Source organism: Lytechinus variegatus, chromosome 1 (genome assembly GCF_018143015.1).
Source record: "Lytechinus variegatus isolate NC3 chromosome 1, Lvar_3.0, whole genome shotgun sequence".
Taxonomy (NCBI): Eukaryota; Metazoa; Echinodermata; class Echinoidea; order Temnopleuroida; family Toxopneustidae; genus Lytechinus; species Lytechinus variegatus.
Genome location: NC_054740.1, coordinates 79165784 through 79190359, shown reverse-complemented (window position 1 = coordinate 79190359; position 24576 = coordinate 79165784). Strand labels below are relative to the sequence as shown.

Below are 24576 nucleotides of genomic sequence, written 5' to 3'. Positions count from 1 at the left end.
CAATTTGGTGCAAACATACATTTTCACCATGAGATTATCATCTGTGTAAAGAGGTTGTGTGTTTTGTAGTAATTGAATTGAGCAAAAAAATTTAAGTGATCACTGATTGATAAATTATATATTTACGTTTCATTTCTGCGAGCGTAGCGAGCAAGTGGTCTGGGGGGAAAGAAATCAAATCTGAAGATGTAAAATTCTCCTTTTTTGGTCAATTACTGTTAAAAGGGCATCCTTATGAGATGTTGCGAGCGAATCACGTGCTCAAACTTTTGGAAATTTCATGTAGGCCTAGAATGATAATAATGATAATAATGATACAGATATTATTTACCCAGGGAAGCCACTTCAGTTATGAAAACTGTTCTCCCAGCTATTCTTATTTTTTACATGAATGCTTAGAATATCCAGTTTTCAGGTTGGAAAATCGGAAAATTTTGGCTCACGTTTCTCGCTCGCATCAAGTATTGTTTATTGAGGAACTCATTCTATTCCTGGTTACAAAAAATATAAAATGTCCAGTTTTCAGGTGGAATGTCACAAATTTTAAGCTTGCGGTTCGCGCTCTCATTATTTAGTTCGTGAGATATATATTCTATTCATGAGTCACTAAATGCAGTCCTTAATAGATTACTTAGAAGCCTGTTGCATAAAACCTTTTACCTGAGAAAACTCTGGTAAAGAATGAAAACTAAGGTTAGTCTGATTTCCGCCATTGCCTTTAGCACAGAGCAAAAACTCCGGTAAAAACAACCTGAGTTTTCTCAGGTAAAAAGTTTTATGCAACGGGCCCCAGGTCAGTATATAAACAAACTACAGCTTTCCCTCGAGTAAATTCTTTAGAAAGATACACATCTTTCTCACGATTACAAAAAAATGCTCAGAATATTTAAGTTCATGTCTTGTTACATGAAATGTCTACTAGTTTGAGCTTGCGATTCGCGCTTTCAACATCTCTCAAGGATCATTAGTATTATTTTTATTTTTATTACCAGCAGTAGCTGTTATTAAAAATGACATCCCCTCCAATACAAATCCTATTATCAAGAGGTTACACGCACGCGACCAACACACTTGATCCCCTGCATCTTAAAACCATTTGCTTAGGCAGCAATTGCTCAGATAAAATCGATATTAGCCTATGCTTGATCAGGGCGCTTATTCTCAATGAAATACATGCTTTTGGCCACAACACACGCATGTATCATCGATTGTTATTACTATCATTACATAATATCGTGTAATTTTGTAATGACAACACCGTTTTTTGTTACCAAAATGAATAATTTTCATTTTCGGAAATACGAACCTTATTTAATTTTCGGATTAACGAACCTTCGGAATTACGAACCTTATTTCGTTTTCGGATTAACGAACCTTATTTCGTTTTCGGATTAACGAACCTTATTTCGTTTTCGGATTAACGAACCTTATTTTGTTTTCGGATTAACGAACCTTCGGAATTACGAACCTCATTTTGTTTTCGGATTAACGAACCTTCGGAATTACGAACCTTATTTTGTTTTCGGATTAACGAACCTTCGGAATTACGAACCTTATTTCGTTTTCGGATTGACGAACCTTCGGAATTACGAACCTTATTTCGTTTTCGGATTGACGAACCTTCGGAATTACGGACCTTCGGAAATACGAACCTTCGGAAAACCGAACCTTCGGAATTACGAAGCTTCGGAATTACGAATGTATGCGCATGTGGCAACACCGAAAATCCATTACTCAAAGTCGTACACAAAAGCATTATCCTTCCAGTGATTATGAAGCCGATTCTTAAAAGAATTTACAGAAGATGCTCAAACACATTTTCTGGTAGACTATTCCAAGAAACTTATCTTACTCTATTAAAAAACGGACTCCCTTGCCTTGATTACTGCTTCTCTATTCTGTGAATGGCCTCTATAGTTCCCTCTTCCGACTTTCACTAAGAATTACACAGTCATCTTCTTTATCCATATGACATTCAAATGCAGACTGTTGGGTAGACTGCATATGACCAACTTTTAGAACAGTAGGGGAAGGCGGGGTAAGTTGAGCATAGGGGCAAGTTGAGCCACCAGCCCCAGGCCAATAATGAATGAGTCAGACATTGTGGTGGTGTCATGTATTGATGACCCATAGCATAACCCCTAACCCCACCACATTGTTTTCAACTTTGAAACAAAAAGTAGTTTTTTTAGAGGGAAAAAGATGAATTTCAGCCAAAAAAGTAAAAAAGAGTGTGAAATAGATAAGTGCTTTATAAACACACACGTCTTTAAATATAATAAAGACATGATAACTACATTATTAGTCCAGGTATGGATCTTCATTCTTGTCATAGTCTTTTATATGATGGATGCATAATAAATGTGTGGATACAAAATTATCGCACTAAGTTCGGACTGGGGTAAGTTGAGCCAAACAGCATGGGGCAAGTTGAGCCATGGTAATTCCTATGGTAATGTATCTTAAAAAACAAACAAACCATAAAAATCGATTGAAATGCTGGCTGAAAGGAGCAAATTTACATGACTGCTCTTTTCCTTTTAAAGGATGTTAGTATTTATAGAGAATTAGCAAGTGAAAAGACTTTAAACAAAAAATTGACATGCTGGTTCTCCCTCATACATTTTGTACATAGTTTTTGTGGCTCAACTTACCCCAGAAGGTGGCTCAAACTTACCCCATATATGGGGCAAGTTGAGCCACTTGACATCGTTTTTTTCAAAGGTCACGATGACTTTCAGTGTGGGGATAGAAAGTTATATATAGGTGGAAAATATTTCAGAAGAATTAAATTTCAAGGCAAGGTACTTATTTCGACAAATTTATTAATCATATCAATTCTAACATGCAAAAAGCAAAAACTGTCACAACTTACCCCGCCTTCCCCTACTGATGTCTAGGAGAAAGCGAAGATGCCATTTCTGAGCCAAGTTTTCTCATAGTGATGGGTCATTTTGAAGTTGCTGACATGACCAAGGTAAATCTGAGCCAAGAAAAAGCTTTATTCATCATCCTAAAAAAAGCTTCATATATGATTGCACTGTATTGGGAAAATCATTAATATGTGCCAAGAACAGACAGGGACCGAGCACACTAACCTGGGGATACCACTTGAGACTTCACACTAGTTTGAATCCTGACCTTTCACATAGGCACATTGCCTTCGCCCAAGAAGGAAGGCCTTCATCCACGCATGCAAATGTCCTCGGATACCATATGCCTCTAGCCTGGTCAGTAATCTACTATGTGGCAGTGGCACAGTATCAAAGCCTTCATAAAATCCATGTAGATGGCATCAATTGTGGCACCATCATTTAATACCAGAATCCATTCATCAATGACTTCTAACAAATGTATGGTAAATGATTTACCCAGAACAATATCATGTTAATGAGGAGAAATAAGAAATGCATTTCTACAGAAATGTTCCATGAAAACTTTTTTTTTTCAAAGTTTGAAGTACATTACAAACCAAGCTGACTGGCCGATAAATCTTACTATGATTTGTATTCCCCTTCGTAAAAATGGGGGTAACAATTGCAGATCATCCAATCTTATGGTAATTTACCTCTCTCTATAAGCTTGTCTGTAATATAAACATCCAGAGCTAGAGGAACTGAAAGCACGTCAGCCAACTAGTGAAGTAAACGAGGCTTAGGTCTACCTGGGGCCGATTGCACGAAAGGGTCTTTCCAAGGACCGTCTTTCGTGTCGCCCATCTTTTATGATGCGCCATGTGAAACGCATTTTAAATAAATCATCTGCAAACATATTTCATTCGTCCGTTATTTTAAACAAAATATTTGTTTATAAATGATGTGATATATCATGAAATTGTAGAAAATTTTATTTAAAAGCAAACTAACGAATCTTATTCTTTGTCATAAATATCAGAAACACCCCGCCCATAGCGTATCATAAAAGATGGGCGACACGAAAGACGGTCCTTGGAAAGACCCTTTCGTGCAATCGGCCCCTGTCTACGCTGCGCTGTTACAAATTTCGCGCGAAACATGCAGGGAAACATGTAGACAGGAATAACCGTCGTTTCTGGGGATTTATTCAACAATTTCTGACATTTTACTGTAATCCCCATTTACCGACGGCAATGTGTCAGTACGAGCCTTCATGTGTAATCTGGTCCGACAATTCGGCGGACGGGTTTTGTCCAGATTTTTTACTTCTTTTAGATTCTAAATGACATTATATTATCTTGGACGGAGGTCCACTATTTTCGTTAGACTCTAATCTTTCTATTGATACTATATACATTATTTATTATTTCGAAAATATACGTTACCGATGAGTTATTCCCCGGTTATTCCTTATTTTTGACTTTCTACCGGAGAGGAAAATATGGCAGCCGTCAACGAGTTGTGCTTGTATCAAGGCTTTCCGATTAAATTTTCGATATCTTGGCCAATCAATGCGAGCGACAAGTTCCGAACGCACGCACATCAATATGTCCAAGCGCAAAGCAGCGGCACAAATCGCGATAGGTAGCGACTGGTAAATACGTCTGTAATGATGATGACGTCATCCAAGATGGCAACTTACGTTAACCAACGAAAGGATCGAAGATGACGATGTTTCGATCATCATTTCAAGAGAATTAGCGGTAACTGAGGTCTAAGGTACGATATTTCTGAATTTTAAACATTTTTTCGTAAATATGGACGTGATTTATTTTTCATAATATGACATTTTATGTACAAAAAAACGATCGGAAAATCGGGTTTCCGCTGTTAGATCTAACGTTACTGCTAAAATACATTGTCTGTACGTACGGGCCTCCAAGCTTTTCAGTCTATGTATTGTGAGTGAGCCAACGCAGTTCAGCGGAACAACCAAAATACAGAGACTGAAGCTTTTGGTCTAGGAAACATGTCACCCAATTGAGAGTTCCCGTAGCAACAAGACTGCCTTGCAAAGTTTGTCGAATCAACGCCACGTTGTCTGAATACGATCATGAAAACCATTAAGCGAGTCACATATGAAACGAGAATTGTCACGTCGCGACGTACAACAAAGATTGATATCACAATTAACGAATTTCCTAATTACTTACCATTCCCTGTGCCTATACCTAGTGAACAAATAGCGCCATCATCAGCCCCTTGGGATTGGTTAGGCTTCGATGCTAACTTCTGTACTATGGCGCCTGGAAACACGTTGTTGGCCCACTCCTCGGACCATCTTCTTCGTTCCAACCTTTCTAACAATATCTTATAGCCTTCATTGTACCGATCCTCGTCTTGCATCAAGAACTTCATTTTGCGGCAATATCTGTGGGAAATGAGAGAATGAAAACAAAGGGTCAGTGGCACATCAGAGCCCTTTCATGAAACGCTCCCAGGAACATATACAGCTTCTGTTTTGTCGAGAGAGTAATTTAGTAAACGTAATAGCACCCTTTTTTGGCAGGGTCATTACATTGCATGCTCCTCAAATGCCATTCTTTGAGCTAAACCTAAAAACAAAACAATTTAATAGAAGTATATATTTCTCAATAAGCTTGGAAAAACTAGCATCGCATCATCCAAAATTACATAACATATAAATTTATTGTAAGCAGAAACTATATAGTAAAATATATATTCTTCTGCGCTTCTTAGGACTCCTCGGTGTTTTAAGTTTTTATTTAAAGTTGTTTACGGATGGTGCTTTCCCTAACTTCCAGGATAAGCTATACCAGAGCTTGGCCGAGCTACACAAGCAAATGCTCGATGACCTAGCGTTACTTTTGGTTGGAAGGATGGGATCTGTAGAAGCAGATAGGATCCAATGTAGCAAGGGGGCTTGACCAAGAAGTGTTTTGTATATAATTAGTAAGATTTTGAATGTTATTCTCTGCCGTATTGGTAACCAATGTAGGCTTCTTAGCGCATACATTCGTAATTCCGAAGGATCGGTTATTCCGAAGGTTCGTAATTCCGAAGATTCGTCAATCCGAAAACGAAATAAGGTTCGTAATTCCGAAGGTTCGTCAATCCGAAAATTAAATAAGGTTCGTTTTTCCTAAAATGAAAATTATTCATTTTGGTAACAAAAAAAAAACGGTGTTGTCATTACAAGATTACACGATATTATGCAATGATAGTAATAACGATCGATGATACATGCGTGTGTTGTGGCCAAAAGCATGTGTATTTCATTAAGAATAGGCGCCCTGCATAGGCTAATTTCGATTTTATCTGAGCAATTGCTGCCTACGCAAATGGTTTAAAGATGCAGGGGATCAAGTGTGTTGGTCGTGTGCGTGTAACCTCTAGATAATAGGATTTGTTTTGGAGGGGATGTCATTTTTAATAACAGCTTCTGCTGGTAATAAAAATAATACTAATAATGATCCTTGTGAGATGTTGAAAGCGCGAATCGCAAGCAGGCGCGCCGGAACACTTTCAGTTTTGGGGGGGGCAAAATCCCGAAGGGGGCACAATATTTTTGACAGCGTGAGATACCGAAGCGATCGAGCGGGAGAGGGTGTAGGACCCCCCCCCCCCACGGTAAGGATTTTGTGTAAAAATGGAGTATAAAAGTTGCGTTTCTAAGAGCATTCAAAAATAAAGTTCTTGAAATTCAAACATAGAATTCACTACGAAAGACTATACTCACAATCTATGAGAACCTATGAAATCTACGCGCAAAACGATCGCTTCGGAATGTGTTTTTGTGTCTGATTGACTCAAAATATCAGAAATTACATTTTTCATGCAATATCCTTTCAGTAATATTATATGTATATTTACATACACGGACGACACGAGAGAGCACAATCATCATAGTTTTCAAGTAATTCCTGTCAGAACAAGGAGTGTATTAAGCAGAAGAAGCGCGACAACAAAAACAAAATAAATTCTAATGAATGTCTTTTCAAGTTCAAAATGTCATACTGTTCTGACGTGGCAGACGTCGATAAGCACTGAAATTCCCATTCTATGCAAATCACTTCTGAAATCAGCATAGGAGATAGTCCCTGATTATCCATGCATGCATGGGCAATACATTTCATATTTTATAACTGAAGGAAAAAGAAATATGTCAAGCTTAATTGTCTAACAATTTAAAACTTTTCTGAAAATCATTTTAAAATCAAGTTTAAAACATTCATTACTCGATTAATGTGTTTCCTTTTGCATGTTTTGTATGGCTGGGAAGCACTTTTAGATGACCCCTTCAAAATCTTCTTTTTTGGGGGAAAATGTGACCATAACTACGAAATGATGATTATCGAATTCCAGGAAATATTCATTTGTAAATAATCATGAACTGATTAAAGGGATGGTCCGGGCTGAAAATATATCTTAATACATAGGGTAGAATTCATTGAGCAAAAATGCCGAAAATTTCATCAAAATCGGATAACAAATAATAAAGTTATTGACGTTTAAAATTTAGCAATATTTTGTGAAAACAGTCGTCATGAATATTTATTAGGTGGGCTGATGATGTCACATCTCCACTTTCTGTTTTCTTATGTTATTACATAAAATCATATTTTTTCATTATCTCATACTTGTGTGAACAATATGTCTCCCTTATAATGACATAAGTTGCAGCAATATATATCTAATGCACTAAATCGGATGTCAGTCCAATTTTTCTAGTTCTTGGAGGAATTGAATAAACCTAATGAAATACAAAAGAACAAGTGGAGATGTGACATCATGCAGCCCACCTAATGAATATTCATGATGACTGTTTTTTTTTACAAATATTGGTAAACTTTTAAATTCAATAACGTTGCTATTTGTTATCCGATTTTGATGAAATTTTCAACATTTTGCTCAGTGAATTCTACTCTATAAACTATAAATAATTTCAGCCCGGACCATCCCTTTAACAAACTACCGCAGTTCATAATGTACATTATGTAACATTATTAGAAGAAAACATTTACATTCCAATAGCGGATATGGTTGTCGGTACACCATGTGGAGTTTTCGAAAAAGTGGATAGAGGAAGAAATGAAATTGATAGGGGAGGAAGTGAACAGTTGATAGTCGAGTAATTTTTTGTTTAAATGCGCGTAGTCTTGAAAAAGACAGTAAACCAGAAAAGGTAGAAGAGGATTGAGTAGTTCATAGATGAGTACTCCTGCTCTGCACTACATTCACCGACTCAGGCTAGCATCTTCTCATTTATCCGATAATCCAACTACTCAAGCCTCTTTAACTCTTTAACCTTTTCTGTTTACAGTCATTTTCAGATTCCATATGTTGCTCGAGTAGCTAGCGTTCACGCGCGTTAGTGATATCGGGTCCGATCTGAGCGTTTCTGGGCGACCGCGCGTTTGTTAGCCGACACATCCAGCACTGCATTTGTGAACCACATTCAATTTGCCATTCGGTTTTAGTCTGAAATGTATTCATTAAAAGGTTAAACGTTATCACACTGTAGTAAGATGGAAAAGGGGCTTATCAAAAGTATGTTTCACAGAGGGACATGTTCGTCAAAAGACGCGAGGCTTACTATTATTATGTAATTGCCCCGTCAGGGCCGAAATTTTTTCATTTTTGACGATGGAAATGACAATTTTTAGACAGAAAAATGCCTTCATCGTTTACATTTATCCTTGAATAATTTATCTTTTTTTCTTTAGGGGGGCACATTGGGGGGGGGGGGCAAAATCTCGTTTTGCCCCCCAAAATTTTATCTGGGGGGGCAAGTGCCCCCCTGCCCCCCCCCCCCCCCCCTTCCGGCGCCCTTGATCGCAAGCTCAAACTAGTAGACATTTCATGTAACAAGACGTGAACTTAAATATTCTGAGCATTTTTTGTAATCGTGAGAAAGATATCTATCTTTCTAAAGAATTAACTCGAGGGAGAGCTGTAATTTGTTTATATACTGACCTGGGGCCCGCTGCACAAAACTTTTTACCTGAGAAAACTCAGGTTGTTTTTACCGGAGTCTTTGCCCTGTGCTAAAGTCAATGGCGGAAATCAGACTAACCTTAGTTTTCAGTTATTACCAGAGTTTTCTCAGGTAAAAAAATTTATGCAACAGGCTTCTAAGTAATCTTTTAAGGACCGCATTTCGTGACTCATGAATAGAATATAATGTCACGAACTAAATAATGAGAGCGCGAACCGCAAGCTAAAAATTTGTGATATTCCACCTGAAAACTGGACATTTTATACTTTTTTTGTAACCAGGAATAGAATGAGTTCCTCAATAAACAATACTTAATGCGAGCGAGAAACGTGAGCCAAATCTTTCCGATTTTCCAACCTGAAAACTGGACATTCTAAGCATTCTTGTAAAAAAAAATAATATAGCTGGGAGAACAATTTTCAGAACTGAAGTGGCTTCCCTGGGTAAATAATATCTATATCATTATTATCGTTCTAGGCCTACATGAAATTTCCAAAAGTTTGAGAACGTGATTCGCTCGCAATATCTCACAAGCTGCCCTTTTAACAGTAATTGACCTAAAAGGCGAATTTTACATCTTTAGATTTGATTTGCCCCTATTGGCCCCTTTTTTTTCCCTCCCCCCCAAAAAAAGGAAAATACGTTCCGCCGCCACTGGTTGAAACACGCATCGTCTTCATGGCTAACTGCAAAAAGTTCTTAAAATGTCTCCTTTAGATCAGGTCAGAGCTAATATATTTAAAATTTCTATTCGCGCTTCTTGCTCGCAGTTATTATCTAACTTTAGTTACATAGGCATCTCGTTTTGAAGATCACAAACATATTGCCCATCATATTAAAAAAAATATATAGCTCGCGCTCGCATTATTTAAAAGGGGTTTATCATGTTATTACATATTTACTTTATTTTATAAGTATAAACCTAATTATTGATTGTTAGAACTACCCTTTCAAAGAAACAAACAAAAATCAACTCTAAGCTGCCGATCGAGGAAAATATGGCTGAAAAAAATTTGCCCCCCCCCCTATTTGACGAAAGTTGGATCCGCCGGGAGGGAGGCAGGGGGCACTTGCACCCCAAAAATGAAATAAAAAATTGGGAAATTAATATTTTCCAAAATGGGAAAGTTCCTTTTTCAAAAATAAATATGCCGTTTTTCGTGTTTTTTCGAAATAAAATACTCTTTATAAAGTATACAAGTTAAGTTAAGTTTTCATGAAGGCTGGAATATTGCAAATTTTCAGCTTGCACTTCGCACTCTCATTCGATTGGTGAAATATGCATCCTAAAGAGGTCACTATATGCTTTCTTTAACAGGTTCCATTCTGGTCAGTATGTTTAAAGCTCGCGTTTTGCGCTCGTGTTAATTTTTTAGTTAGATGCACATCTTTTTAATGACAGCAGAAATCTGCTCGGATTTTTAAAAACTTATTTTCATTTTTTATTGAAATACCCTAAGGTTTTAGCTTGTGATTCACGCTCACAACACCTCGCAATAATGCCATTTAAAGAATAATTGACCCCAAAAAACGTTTTACAACTTCACATTTGAATTTGTTTTACCAAGCCGCTCGCTCATTATACTCTCTCCCGAAAAATAAAGCCTAAATATACGTTTTGCCATAATAAGAAGTCACTTCAAAAAAAAGGTTTTTCTCTACTTAATCACTATCAAACACAGAGTGACTTCAAGCAGATGATAATCTTAAGGTGAAAATATCACCAAAGTGTCCATTTTGACGTTTGAGTTTCATTTTTCGGCTTTACCCCCCAAACGAAAATTCGTTCGGCCGCGCTTGCCTTCCCATCCTCATAACAATTGAACGGCAACAGTGTCCCCGCCCCTCCCCCTTGCCTCTGCCTCTGCTTTCCCGGTTTTCATTTTTCGGATTAACGAACCTTATTTTGTTTTCGGATTAATAAACCTTATTTCGTTTTCGGATTAACGAACCTTCGGAAAAACGAACCTTATTTCGTTTTCGGATCAACGAACCTTCGGAACAACGAACCTTATTTCGTTTTCGGATTAACGAACCTTTGGAACAACGAACCTTATTTCGTTTTCGGATTATCGAACCTTCGGAAAAACGAACCTTATTTCGTTTTCGGATCAACGAACCTTATTTCGTTTTCGGATTAACGAACCTTTGGAACAACGAACCTTATTTCGTTTTCGGATTATCGAACCTTCGGAACATCGAACCTTATTTCGTTTTCGGATTATCGAACCTTCGGAATAACGAACCGTCGGAATTACGCCACAAATGTTCGGATTAACGAACCCTTTTTCGTTTCCGGATTAACGAACATCGAGGTATAAGCAATTTACGTGTTTCGGAATTACGAAGCTTCGGAATAAAGAACCTTCGGAATTACGAAGTGTAACCAGATGAAATACCCATCATTGAAAAACAATAAACCAAATTTTTAGGTGTATGGATTGACTCAAATTTAACCTGGAACAGTCACATTCACAATATTTGCATGATGGCATCCAGAGGAATAGAAATTTTATTTAGATTAAAATATTATCTCTCCAAAAAACAATTATTTATGCTTTATAATTCGTTCGTTTTATCCCACTTATCTTACTGCAACTTAGTATTGGGGGTTAGTAGTAAGGTAAAAATAGAAACGATTTTCCGTCTCCAAAAGAAAGCACTCCGCATTTGTACTTATTCACATTTCATTGCACATAATACTGATCCAATATTGCATAACTTAAAAACATTGAATATTGAAGATATTAACATTGATCAAACGGCCATATTTATGATTAAATTTTCATCCAAAATTATCCCGATTCCATTTCGCAAATTTTTTGTTTACAATAAAGACATTCACAATTATCCAACACGGCATTCAACAGATCTTCACTTAACCAACCCAAGAATATTACTCGCTCATAAGACGATATGCCACCATGGCCCAGATATTTGGAATGCATTGCCATATGATATTGAACAATGTACATCTCTCTATTCGTTTAAAGCTTTGTTGAAAAAAATTCTTATTTCGAAGTATCCCTAATTTGATTCACCTGCACTCACCCACATGCACACACTTGCACTTCTTTTTACCATTTTTTTCCTACCAATATATATATATTTTCAATCTTATATTTCGTGACGATCAGTTTATCAAATATGATTTATGATGGTTTTCTTGAGCCCCCTCACCTGGCTGCTATTGCTTTAAGCACCTATGTGCTTATAATAGCTGGCCCCTGTATTTTTACCGAACTATATCACATGCTTAGGTATGATTTAATTAACAGTGTTTTCTGTATTATTTACAATGTATCTTTTTAATTGTCACATTTAATTGTATTCATTCAATTGTGTGAACATGTTAATTTATCATTGATTTATGAATAAAATGCAGAAACTCCTGCAAAAAAAAAAAATCAACGTTCCAAAGGCGCTCGATCACACACAAAACTAACAAACTCACCCACACACACACCTACACCCCCACACATAGGCCTATGTGACTCATGAGAAAGAGGCATAAATATATCTCAACCTCACCAACAAATTAATGCGAGCGCTTAGTGCGAGCTGAAATTTCTAGTATACTGACATAAAAACATGAAAAAGGTACCTGTTTAGGACTGCTTGTAGTAACTCATGAGGGGGTAGATACATGTATCTCACTACACAGATAATGTGAGAGCCGAGAGCGAGCTTAAATTTCTTTATATTGTGACCTGAAAGCTTGATATTCTAAGCATTTTGGTACCAATAATTAAGATGGGTATCTAGAAGAACAATAGATGCGAGCGCGAAGCGCGAGCTGAAAATTTTTATATTTCCATCTGAAAAATAATGACAATTTAATGGACAATTTTTAATAAAGAACAAGATATATATCCAACAAAAAATATTGCAAATCGAAGCGGGACTTCTTTTGAGGTTTAGAACTGAAAACGGGACATTCTATTTACCAAATCATGAAAAGTACGGGTTTTTGCCACAGAAATGATGCGAGCGCAAAGCGCAAGCTGAAAATTTTTACATTCCAATCTGAAAAGCACTTTGAGCACAATTTTAGATAAAGAACTAGTTGGTATTTCGATCTCGCTTGCTGATTTCCGTGTAACATTGCAATCTCTTATTTTATCTTTAGTGACACGTGCGGAATTATGGGGGGGACAAAATAATATGTTTGCCCCCCCCCAATATTCCTTGGTGGGGCGATTGGTCTTACGGAACCTGCTACACGATAGAAGCTTAATCCGGGATTAGCATTAGCACCTACCGACCAATCAAATTTTCGAAAATCAGATCAGAAAAAGGGGGACATTTTAATGACTGATTTTAGGAGACGTATCTCACCAATCCACTAACGCGAAAGTAAGCACGGACAGGAAATTTGTTATATTAAAACATTAAAAGGGACAATCACTTTAAATAATCCTGAAAAAGAAGCATAATTTATGTCACTACATAAACCATAATAACTAGGAAGTGCGTGGTAATACACAACCGGGAGGTTTTAGTACAACGGGATACCACAGACGAGCACCAGGAACAATTAAGACATATAGGCCCTGTGCAAAATATGTTTCATAAATATATGGAAAGAAGGTTTCTTATGTAATATAACATAATGCAAAATGGTATAACATAATCAACAATAATTTCCTCTTTCCCACTCTTCATCCATTTCCTCTTTTCTTCCTTTTCCCTGTTTTTTTTGGCCAGCCGATGGGGGGGGGGGCACGTGCCCCCATGCCCCTGTAGTTACGCCACTGCCAAATGGTATATGGACTACATGGCTATTGGACTAACTGGTTATTAGACAAAATGGTGAGTTGACGAAATGGCAATTAGACCATGTGGATAGTGGACAAACTGATGTTAGACCAAATGATAGTAGACGAGTTGGTAATTGGACGAATTGACATTGGACCAAATGAAAATAAACCTTGCCCATCCCACAATCTTAGCTATTATACACATGCCAGAGGGGCTTGATATTCCTTGCATATATATCTGAATTTCAAGTGCCATACCCTTAACCATGTGAAGATGCGATCACTCGGGATGTGAAAGTAAATGCTTATCAATAACATGCACAAACGTGACTCATGCCAAACAGAAGAAGCAGGCCAACCCCAAAACGAATGCAAAAACTTGATCTCCGAGTTTTGACATTTTTACGTAAACAAATAGCATTTCAGGGAGAACTACTCGATGTGGCCCAGTGGATTAGTCTCTGAACTTTGAAACAGAGGGTCATGGGTTCAGGTCCCAGCCATGGCGTAGTATCCTTTAGCAAGAAATTTATCAACATTGTGCTGCATTCGACCCAGGTGAGGTGAATGGGTACTTGGCAGGAATATATTCCTTGAAATGCCGAGCGCAGGAAAGGCTGTTTGAGCTACATCTGGGATAATTATAATTTCCAAGTCCTTTGAAAGCGCATAGAGACGGTATTCATAATTGTGTTAAGCGCTATAAAAGAAATGACTATTATTATTATTACTCAAGGCTGAAAATGGTAAATTTTGATACATAGAATAAAATTCACAGAGCTAAATGCTGAAAGTTTGATCAAAATCGGGTGACAAATAACGAAGTTACTGAATTTTAAAGATTTGCATTATTCCGGTGAAAATGCAGTTCAGGGCATGTCTTCATGGATATTCATTGGGTGAGCTGATGAAGGCATATCCCCACTTGTTCTTTTGTATTTTATTATATGAAATAAGGTTTATTCGAAAATATTCTTCCAAGAACTACAACAAGAGGATTGACAACCGTTAAGTGCTTTAGTTATTTATTGCTGCAACTTCTTTCATCATAATGGAGACACATCATTCACAAATTCATGAAAAAATGAAACAATTATGATTTCATGTAATAACATAAGAATAACTTACAAGAAAAGTTAGAATGTGACATCATCAGCCCACCTAATGAATATTCATGAAGACATGCCTAGCACTATTTTACCGGAATAATACAAATTTCTAAAATTAAATAACTCCGTTATTTGTTATCCAATTTAGATAAAATTTTAAGCCTTTTGCTTTGTGAATCAATCAAAGTGATTCGATGGTGATTTTTTTACCTGATTGCAAGGAAAGCATGAATGCGTATAACCAAGCAACCAGAGGACCGACGGCTAAAGGTCCTCTCCGAGGATCTGGTACTAACGATTAATTCCTTACCAAAGGGCACTAGTGCACCAAGTGGGAATCGAACCCGGGTCACCGGAATACGAATCCTCGCTCTACCGACTGAGCTATCGCGCCTCCTTACTCTATTACTTAGATATAAAGGCCTGGAGTATCCCTTTGTTTTGGAGGGAAACTAAAGAGTTTTGCTTATAATCTACCAAAACGGGTTGAAAAATTCCTATTCAGTGCATCTTGTAACACTCAATATAGATGTAAACCTGTGTAGATGGAGAAAAGAAAGGGATGAAAATGATCTAAATGTAGTCATTGTGACTCTTTATTCATTATGTATTATCATTGTCAGACAGTAGCGTACCTGGGATTTTCCACGGGGGGGGGGGGGGCAAAATCATTCGCCCAAAAAATTGACAAGCGAAAAAAAAATGTCTTCAACTTCAAAGGAGGGGCCACTGGCTCGTCATAGTCCAGGATAGAAGAGGCGTAACCTTGTTTTTTTATATATACAATATTTTTTAATGTTTTTTTGTCAATTCGAGGGTGCTGATTACGAATCTGAATGATGCCATTCGTGTAACCTTGAGCATTATCCGCAAATTGGCAAAATCCAATATGGCCGCCAAAATATGCAAATTACCCATAAAAATCCTAAAATTGTCCGCACATTTGCTACGAAATGCATGAAATTGTGTGGAAGGAGTGAGATACTCTCTGAAAAATTAATTTTTGACAAAATATTTATTTTCCTCATATTCAAAATGGCCGCCAAAGTCCATTGTATACTCTATTATGTACAATATAAAGAGGGAAAACTAGCTTTCGCAAAAGTGAGCACTAAACTGCAAAAAATCGCGATGTATGAACAAAGTGATATATGCAAATCATTATTACTAACGAGATATATCATTCATTATATCATAAATGGGAAGATTTCTGTATTTTGATATCTAAAATGGCCGCCACTGGCCAAAACAGTATTGCGTACAATGGCAATGGGGGCCAAAAAATTCACAAGAGTGATCACTGAAATGCATATTATTAAGATTACACGAGTGGAATACTGACTAAAAACACAACTGTTAACGAAATATGTCATTAATATCCCATGTATTTTGATGAATGTTGTATTTTGATTTTCAAAATGGCTGCCAAAGGCCTTAAAAGTATTATGCACACAATGAGAAAGAGGGGCAAAGAAATCACAAGAGTGATCACTAAAATGCATATACATGTATATGTGATAAATTAATGGGATACTGTTTAAAACATATTTTCTAACGAAATATATCATTCAGGTTTAAAGTTTGTGTTAAATACTGTAGTTTTACTTTCAAAATGGCCGCCATAGTCATTAACAGTATTATGCACAATGCAAAGTGGGAAACCAATATGAGCACCATAAATGCAAGTATTAGTGATCTATGAGTAGAATATTGTCCGAAAGCATAATTTATATTAAGAGATATCATTTATTCTGCCACTTAGGTGATGAATGCTGTTATTGGAAAGTCAAAATGGCCGATACAGGCCCTTATGATATTATGCACAATGTGAATGGGAACAAATTATTTCAACAGAATTTGGCTTTGCTTGGCCAAATGGTGATGTATGAGTGAAATATCGCCTGAAAACACGATTTATAACAAAATATATCATCTCTTATGTAATTTAGATGATGAATACTGCATTTCAACATTCAAAATGGCTGCCATATGCCCTTTTTATGAACATTATTTGTCTACACTCAAGTTGTATATTATACGATAAGGGCCTATGGTGGCCATTTTCAATTTAAAAATGCAGTGTTTATCACCATAAATACAAGACATTATGATATATCTTATTAGAAACCATGGTTTTAGACAACATTTCACCCTTGCATCAGGATTCACAATTATAGGCAATATTTAGAGTCAAACAAAGCCAAATTATGTCAAAATTATATGTCCAATGTTACAATGTAATACTTTTAGGACCTATGGCAGCCATTTTGGATTTCAAAGTACAGCATTTATTACCTCCATAACCAATATGTGATGTATTTAGTTAGAAATCCTGTTTAAGACAATATTTCTATTCGTATATCACAGTCATATGCATTTTATGATTCTCACTCTTGTGAAAATTAGTTTCTCCATTCGCATTGTACATAATAAATATAGGGATTATGGCGGCCATTTTGAATGTCAAAATACAGCATTTATCACATAAATGGCATATTAACAATGATGTTTTTAGTCAGTATTCCACTAGTTTATCTTAATCATATGCATTTTAGTGCTCACTCTTGTCACCTTTTTTCCCCGGCCATTGCCCTTGTACATAATACTCTTTATGCCACTGGTCGCCATTTTGAATGTTGAAATGCAGTATTTATCACCTAAATTACATTTGTTATCAATCATGTTTTCAGACGATATTTTACTCATACATCACCATCTGGCCGGCTCGGTGTAAAAATGGCAGAGGTAATAATGGCAGAGGTAAAAATGGCAGAGATAAAAATGGCAGAGGTAAAATTGGCAGAGGTAATAATGGCAGAGGTAAAAATGGCAGAGGTAATAATGGCAGAGGTAAAAGTGGCAGAAGTAAAAATGGCAGAGGTAATAATGGCAGAGGTAAAATGGCAGAGGTCATAATGGGAGAGGTAAAAATGACAGCTCTAGGTAAAATATGGCCAGCCTCAAACCCCTATACAATGAATTGTCAAAAAGCCCCCGCATGTACATAGATTAAAATAGAAGTGCATGTCACGGTTAGGCATTTCATCATATCATTATGTCTTTATCGGCTAACAATGCTATTTACAAATTCGTTGGAGGTGTACCGTGAAGGCTTTTTAAAAAGAAATCAAACGAGGTTTCACAGGCCTAATTCATTCCCCATAGACTCATGTGTTAAATTGGCACTTTAAAAAATTCATAAAAAATAAGGATGAAATTCGGGGTCGAATGTTTACTACCAGTGGATAGGATATATATCTGGCAATCCATATCTGACCAGAAAAGGGTCCCTCGACGGGCTCATTTTAAAAATAAATTGGCGTGTTTGAAGACACCTTTGGGGGGAGCAGATTCATCACCTCAAATAGTAATATAGCCCTAATCCTTCCGCCAGTCAAAATATAGTCCAAGATTGGTGAAAGTTCTTCCCAATTTGAGAAAAGGAAGTTCAGTAATTACCAAAAATAGAATCAGTGTTAGATGGACAATCATATGCATACACTTTGTCAATCAGCCATATCAAAATTAAAGAAATAGCAATGAGTTGGCTCGAATGAATATCTATGGCCTGCCACTAGTGATTAGGCCCGTGTAACATGTATTGTATGGCACATGAAAGTTTCTTTTTAATTTACCTTCCTGGCTTTTCTTTAACATCTGTACATTCACTTTATCACAAAGAAATGCATGAAATATACAGATGTGTTATGTAATGACCAATTTTGATGTTACTCCTAATGTCTAGTGCCCTATGGATTTACACACATCCTACATGCCTATATGTAACTCAACAATGGATGCAATGTAGGGCCCAAATCCTATAATGCAAATTGTAGATATGAATAGTGTGCATATCTTCTGCCCACAATATAAATACCAGATTCACACGAGTTAAATTAGATAACAATAAAAAGAAATGAGAATCAACATACAAGCTTACTATACATTCACATCTTCCTATGACAAGGGCCCAAGCCAGGGTGTAAGAGAGAGACAGGGAGAGGGGGGGGGGTTAGATGGCTTGTATTTTAAATGGATGGGGGGCTAGTCTGGTTAGAAGTCAGTAAAAGTTGAACAAGATAGCAGTAGCACTCATTCTCAGCCCCCCCCCCAACATACTAACTATGCTTTCCTCTATATAATCCCCCCCCCCTCCCTCTTGAATCCACCACTCTTCAGCCAAATTCTAAAGCTTCTCTTCTCATTCCCTTCCCCATGAACCAATTTCACAAGTGCAATTGATGCAAGACCTATCTAATGTGTACTATTTCTTGTGATGGGTGCTATACACGATTTACAGCAGCGCTCGTCGGTATACGAAAACACACGATGACATGCAATCCAGAGACAAACACACGCACAGCCTAGCCTAGGTACACAAACAAAGACAGAGTTACTAATCACAATTTGTTACCTGTTATACCCCCTATGTAGCCTTGTATATAGCCATGCAGTTCAGTTTTTGGACCTCTTGATGATTGGAACATGTATACTAGTGAAAGCAATATGCTACTGAAGAGTTAGGGCAGGTATTTCATCCACTAGGGAATTCCCTATGTAATAGGCTATGGTCAAGGTACAGGTTTCACAGGCCTAATTCATTCCCCATAGACTCATGTGTTAAATTGGCACTTTAAAAAATTCATAAAAAATAAGGATGAAATTCGGGGTCGAATGTTTACTACCAGTGGATAGGATATATATCTGGCAATCCATATCTGACCAGAAAAGGGTCCCTCGACGGGCTCATTTTAAAAATAAATTGGCGTGTTTGAAGACACCTTCGGGGGAGCAGATTCATCACCTCAAATAGCAAACTAGCCCTAATCTTTCCGCCAGTCAAAATATAGTCCAAGATTGGTGATATTTCTTCCCAATTTGAGAAAAGGAAGTTCAGTAATTACCAAAAATAGAATCAGTGTTAGATGGACAATCATATGCATACACTTTGTCAATCAGCCATATCAAAATTAAAGAAATAGCAATGAGTTGGCTCGAATGAATATCTATGGCCTGCCACTAGTGATTAGGCCCGTGTAACCACGACAAATATTTTTTTCATTCAATTCATCAGGAGCAAGATGAAACTGCACTATTCCCATTCATCATTTTATAACATTACTTTTTGTCTAGCTGTTTTTTATGTCTATAGTTTTGCCAGGTTTACCGTTACAAAAAGGAGGAAGAGTAGACATAAGAGAGGTGGAGAGACAGAGAGGGTTAGGGTGGGAAAAGAACATAGTGGAAAAGCTTAGACCTTGGAATAATTGTCACGAATGATTGTTGTTGAATATTATGTCCTTATTTGTAATGTCGTCTGTACTATTCTTTTTAAATATTTGAATGACAATAAGCATGCGTTCCCAGGCTTGGCACTGAATATGTAACTGATAATGAAAATCAATAATAATCTTGACTGGTAAACCAATTTGGGGTCGATCGAGGGGGGCCGTCTGGTTCAGATTCTTTGCATAAAAGAAGACCCTGAACCTTCTTTACCATTGCATCCAATATGATATAGACGGCTTGATGGTCATAACCCTTGGAAGCGGAAGTACTGTTGGGTATTTTGTACACCATAAGCAGCACCCTCTTGGTAATTAGCTTGGTATGCTAAAAAAACATTGTTTATTATCTGATTGTTATTATTTTTGTTGTAATTCTTTTTCTGAGTCAAAAGAACTTCACTTAGTTGAAATAATTTTTTAAGTCATTTTCCCCCTTAACCAAATCCCCTTTGATTTTAGAGTGAAAACTTTTTTCTTCTCGGCTTTTTAACAAACCAGCACCCCATATCTCTTTCATTTTTGCTTATGCCATCTTTACCTTTGCCATTTTCAACTCCGACATTTTTTACACTGTTAGAAAATTTATACTTAAAAATAAAAAAATCCTGCATCAGAGTCTGGAGAACACCTGTAATCTTACTGCACTGTGTAATCCTACATGCATGCATTTGTATAAACTTACAGAAAATTGGTATTTTGTGCATGTACCCTTACAAATTTATTGTAATAAAACTGTTTCCCCCTTTTTTAAAACATATCTGTTCTGTAAAATTGAAGAAAAATTGTGGAAAACCCTCCTTTTATTATAATCTTCAAAATTGTTTTTTTTCTGTAAAACCTGTTTTTTTTTATTTTTCTTCTGTAGAATCTACTGTTTTTTCTAATAGTGTACCTCGGCCACTTTTACCTCTGCTATTGTCACGTCTTCCATTTTTACCTCTTGTCATTTATGCCTCTGCTCTTTTTATATCTGCTGTTCTTACCTCTGCCATTTTTACCTCTGCCATTATTACCTCTGCCATTTTTACCTCTGCCATTTTTACCTCTGCCATTTTTTACCTCTGCTATTATTACCTCTGCCATTTTTACTTCTGCCATTTTTACCTCTGCCATTTTTATCTGGCACCATCTGGGCTAAGCAAAGCCAAATTCTGTTGAAATAATTTGTTCCCATTCACATTGTGCATAATATCGTAAGGGCCTGTAGCGGCCATTTTGACTTTCCAATTACCGTATTTATCTCCTAACTGGCAGAATAAATGATATCTCTTAACTGCTTAATAGAAATTATGTTTTCAGACAATATTTTACTCATAGATCACCAATACCTGCATTTATGGTGCTCACTCCTGTGAATATTGGTTTCCCACTTTGCATTGTGCATAATACTGTTAATGTTTCTGGCGGCCATTTTGAAAGTAAAAATACAGTATTTAACACACACTTTAAACCTGAATGATATATTTCGTTAGAAAATATGTTTTTAAACAGTATCTCATTAATTTATCACATATAATGCATTTTAGTGATTACTCTTGTGATTTATTTGCCCCACTTTCTCATTGTGGATGATACTTTTAGGGCCTTTGGCAGCCATTTTGAATGTCAAAATACAACATTCATCACATACATGACATATTGATAATATATTTCGTTAACAATTATGTTTTTAGTCAATATTCCACTCGTTTAATCTTAATAATATGCATTTCTGTGATCACTCTTGTGAATTTTTTCGGCCCCCATTGCCATTGTACGCAATACTGTTTGGGCCAGTGGCTGCCATTTTAAATATAAAAATACAGAAATGTTCCCATTTATGACATAATAAATGATATATCTCGTTAGTAATGATGATTTGCATATAAGTATTACTTCGTTCATACATCGCAATTTTTTGCGGTTTAGTGCTCATTTTTGTGAAAATTGGTTTTCCCTATATTGTACATAATAGAGTATACAATGGACTATGGCGGCCATTTTGAATATCAGGAAAATAAATATTTGTCAACAATTATTTTTTTAGAGTGTATTTTACTCCTGCCACACGCTTTTATGCATTCCATAGCCAATGTGCGGACAATTTTAGGATTTTCATGGGTAATTTGCATATTTTGGCGGCCATATTGGATTTTGCCAATTTGCGGAAAATGCTCAAGGTTACACGAGTGGCATCCACCAGATTCGTAATCAGCACCCTCGAATTGAAAACCATCAAAAAATATTGTATATATAAAAAAACAAGGTTTGGTCAGGTTTCTCTGGGGCCTATCCTGGACTATCAGGGGAGCAGGGATACGTCCCTTGCATGGATTGTGACTCATCAGGGGGGCAGGGATACGTCCCTTGCATGGATTGTGACTCGTCAGGGGGGGGGGGCAGTCTGCCCCCTGCCCCCCCCCCATTGGTACGCCAGTGTTGTCAGATTTCACTAGACTTGCACCTGGCGTAGTTCGCTCAATAGACAAGTTCGGAGTTACCATGGACAAATTTGGTCAAAAGACCTGATTTCTTTCATTATGACAGACAGATTTTAAAGCAAGATATTACGTACGCATGCCATACATAGCAAGATGAGGTGAATAGAATAGCACACAAAATTTGAACACTTTATGAAGGTATGTGTTGCAATCCTACTTTGAATGCATATCATAGCATGTTGCACAATACAGGGCAAACTGTGAAATACCAGTTGTTCGTGGACGCATTGTTGTTTATTGTGGATGTAAATGAAAAACACAACTCAAAAGGTTTTCAACTTCAAGCTCGTCGGGGGGGGGGGGGGGCAGGGATACGTCCCTTGCATGGGTTGTGACTCGTCGAGGGGGGGGGGTAACGTAAGTACGTTAGTGGGCAGATCAACTGAGTTCACACAAACCGACCTGATTTGCGAGGTAGGTTTGTGTGAATTCCGATCTTTGTATTGTCTGTGAGCAACGAAAAAAATGCCAATTTTAGATTTGTCTGTCCCGTTTTTGACAAAGCACACAACTACAAAAGTAACGAATATGCACTAATGATCGCAGACATCGATAGGAAAATTGTAAAAAAAAATTTTTTCCTCCCAGTCAGAATTGGTTCGCGTGGCTTTGTCTCGAACGATGACTTTGCTAGACTCAAAGACTTGTCATGTTGCAAAAGGCTGATCTCTCCCAAAATTTTCAACAGAGATTTTCCAAACTGCAATTGTGATATACAAAGCCTTGGATGAGCCTTTGTGGAAGTGTCGGCTGCACCTCACTTAAAGGGATGGTCCAGAGCTGGAAATATTTATATCCGAATAGGAAGAGTAAAATTCACAGAGCAAAATGCTGAAAATTTCATCAAAATGGATAACCAATAACGAAGTTATTGAATTTAAAAGTTTACCAATATTTTGTGAAATTAGTTATATGCACATTGTCATGAATATTCATTAGGTGGACTGACGATGTCACATTTTATACATATCAAATATCTTATTACATGAAATCATAAATTTTCATTTTTCATACATGTGTAAATGATGCGTCTCCATTATGATGAAATAAATTGCGGCAAAAAATAACTAATGTACTTAATCAGTTGTCAATCGAATTGTCTTAGTTCTTGGTAGAAAAATGTTGAATAAACCTAGTTTCATGTAATAAAAACAAAATAACAAGTGGGGATATGACTAGCCAGGAGGCTTCTAGAGAGTAAAAATCATTTACTAACTTAACTTACTCTCATACGAAGCCAGTGCTTCTTTTCTATACACGTGCGTGTACCACCAAAAAACCTGAAACTTTCGCCCCCGAGATTTATACTTTCTCTTCAAAAGATCTAGTAAATGATTTTTACTCTCTAGAAGCCTCCTGGCTAGATATGACATCATCAACCAATGAATATTTATGAACACATGCCTAGAACCTTTTCACCGTATTAATGAAAATTCCAGCATTTTGTTATGTGAATTTTACTCTACATCCCTTTATCGACTCTTCTTGTTTTTCTCTGTCTTTCTCATTTCATACCTATGCTGCAAATCGCTTACTAATTTGTGTCGAATTCACCCATTTTATTGTTCTTTCAAATATATAGGCATATTCAATTAATTTACTCAAACTACAAATATTAGAATTAAAGGTCATTTATCATAGATTATTAAATCACATCCGTGATGTAAAAGTATATGTAAAAATATATTCAAAATATCATCCTCAAGGCTATGTATGTGCATTCGTTGTGTACAAAGTCAATGAGAGTTGAAAGAATTAACCAGCCCTGACGAAATAAACGGCAGTGAATGGACTGGTGACTTAGACCAGGATAAGGGGCCATCATTAAAAAAATACTCACATTTGTTGAATATCTCCAACAACGAAGAATATAGAAGTAAATCACAATAAACAGCCCGAAACATTGATAGATGTTCTCAGAAACAGGTTCACTCACGTTCTGACTCATAATCCCGTCGAAGAGAAGAAGGGGCCCGTGACTGCTCCGTCGGATATTAGACTTGACTGCGCCGGTTCGAGGTCACTATACGCCACATGATGATAAGCACCCACTTCATTGGTGTAT

General features: G+C 36.9%; 1 protein-coding gene across 3 annotated transcripts in view; it reads right to left on the bottom strand.

Annotated features, from left to right (window-relative positions):
• The window catches only part of LOC121424325 (histamine N-methyltransferase-like), a 35488-nt gene extending 10912 nt beyond the window's left edge, over positions 1–24576 (bottom strand). Inside the window, exons 1-2 of one of the 3 annotated variants that reach the window (XM_041619967.1) lie at positions 24352–24576; positions 5069–5286 (exon numbers count right to left, since the gene is read on the bottom strand). In XM_041619967.1, the coding sequence (XP_041475901.1) occupies positions 5069–5273 (205 nt within the window). In that variant the 5' untranslated portion in view covers positions 5274–5286; positions 24352–24576. Of the gene's footprint in view, positions 1–5068; positions 5287–5692; positions 5756–19157; positions 19319–24351 lie in introns of those variants that run through there. The other 2 variants (XM_041619985.1, XM_041619975.1) reach the window with 2 other exon arrangements.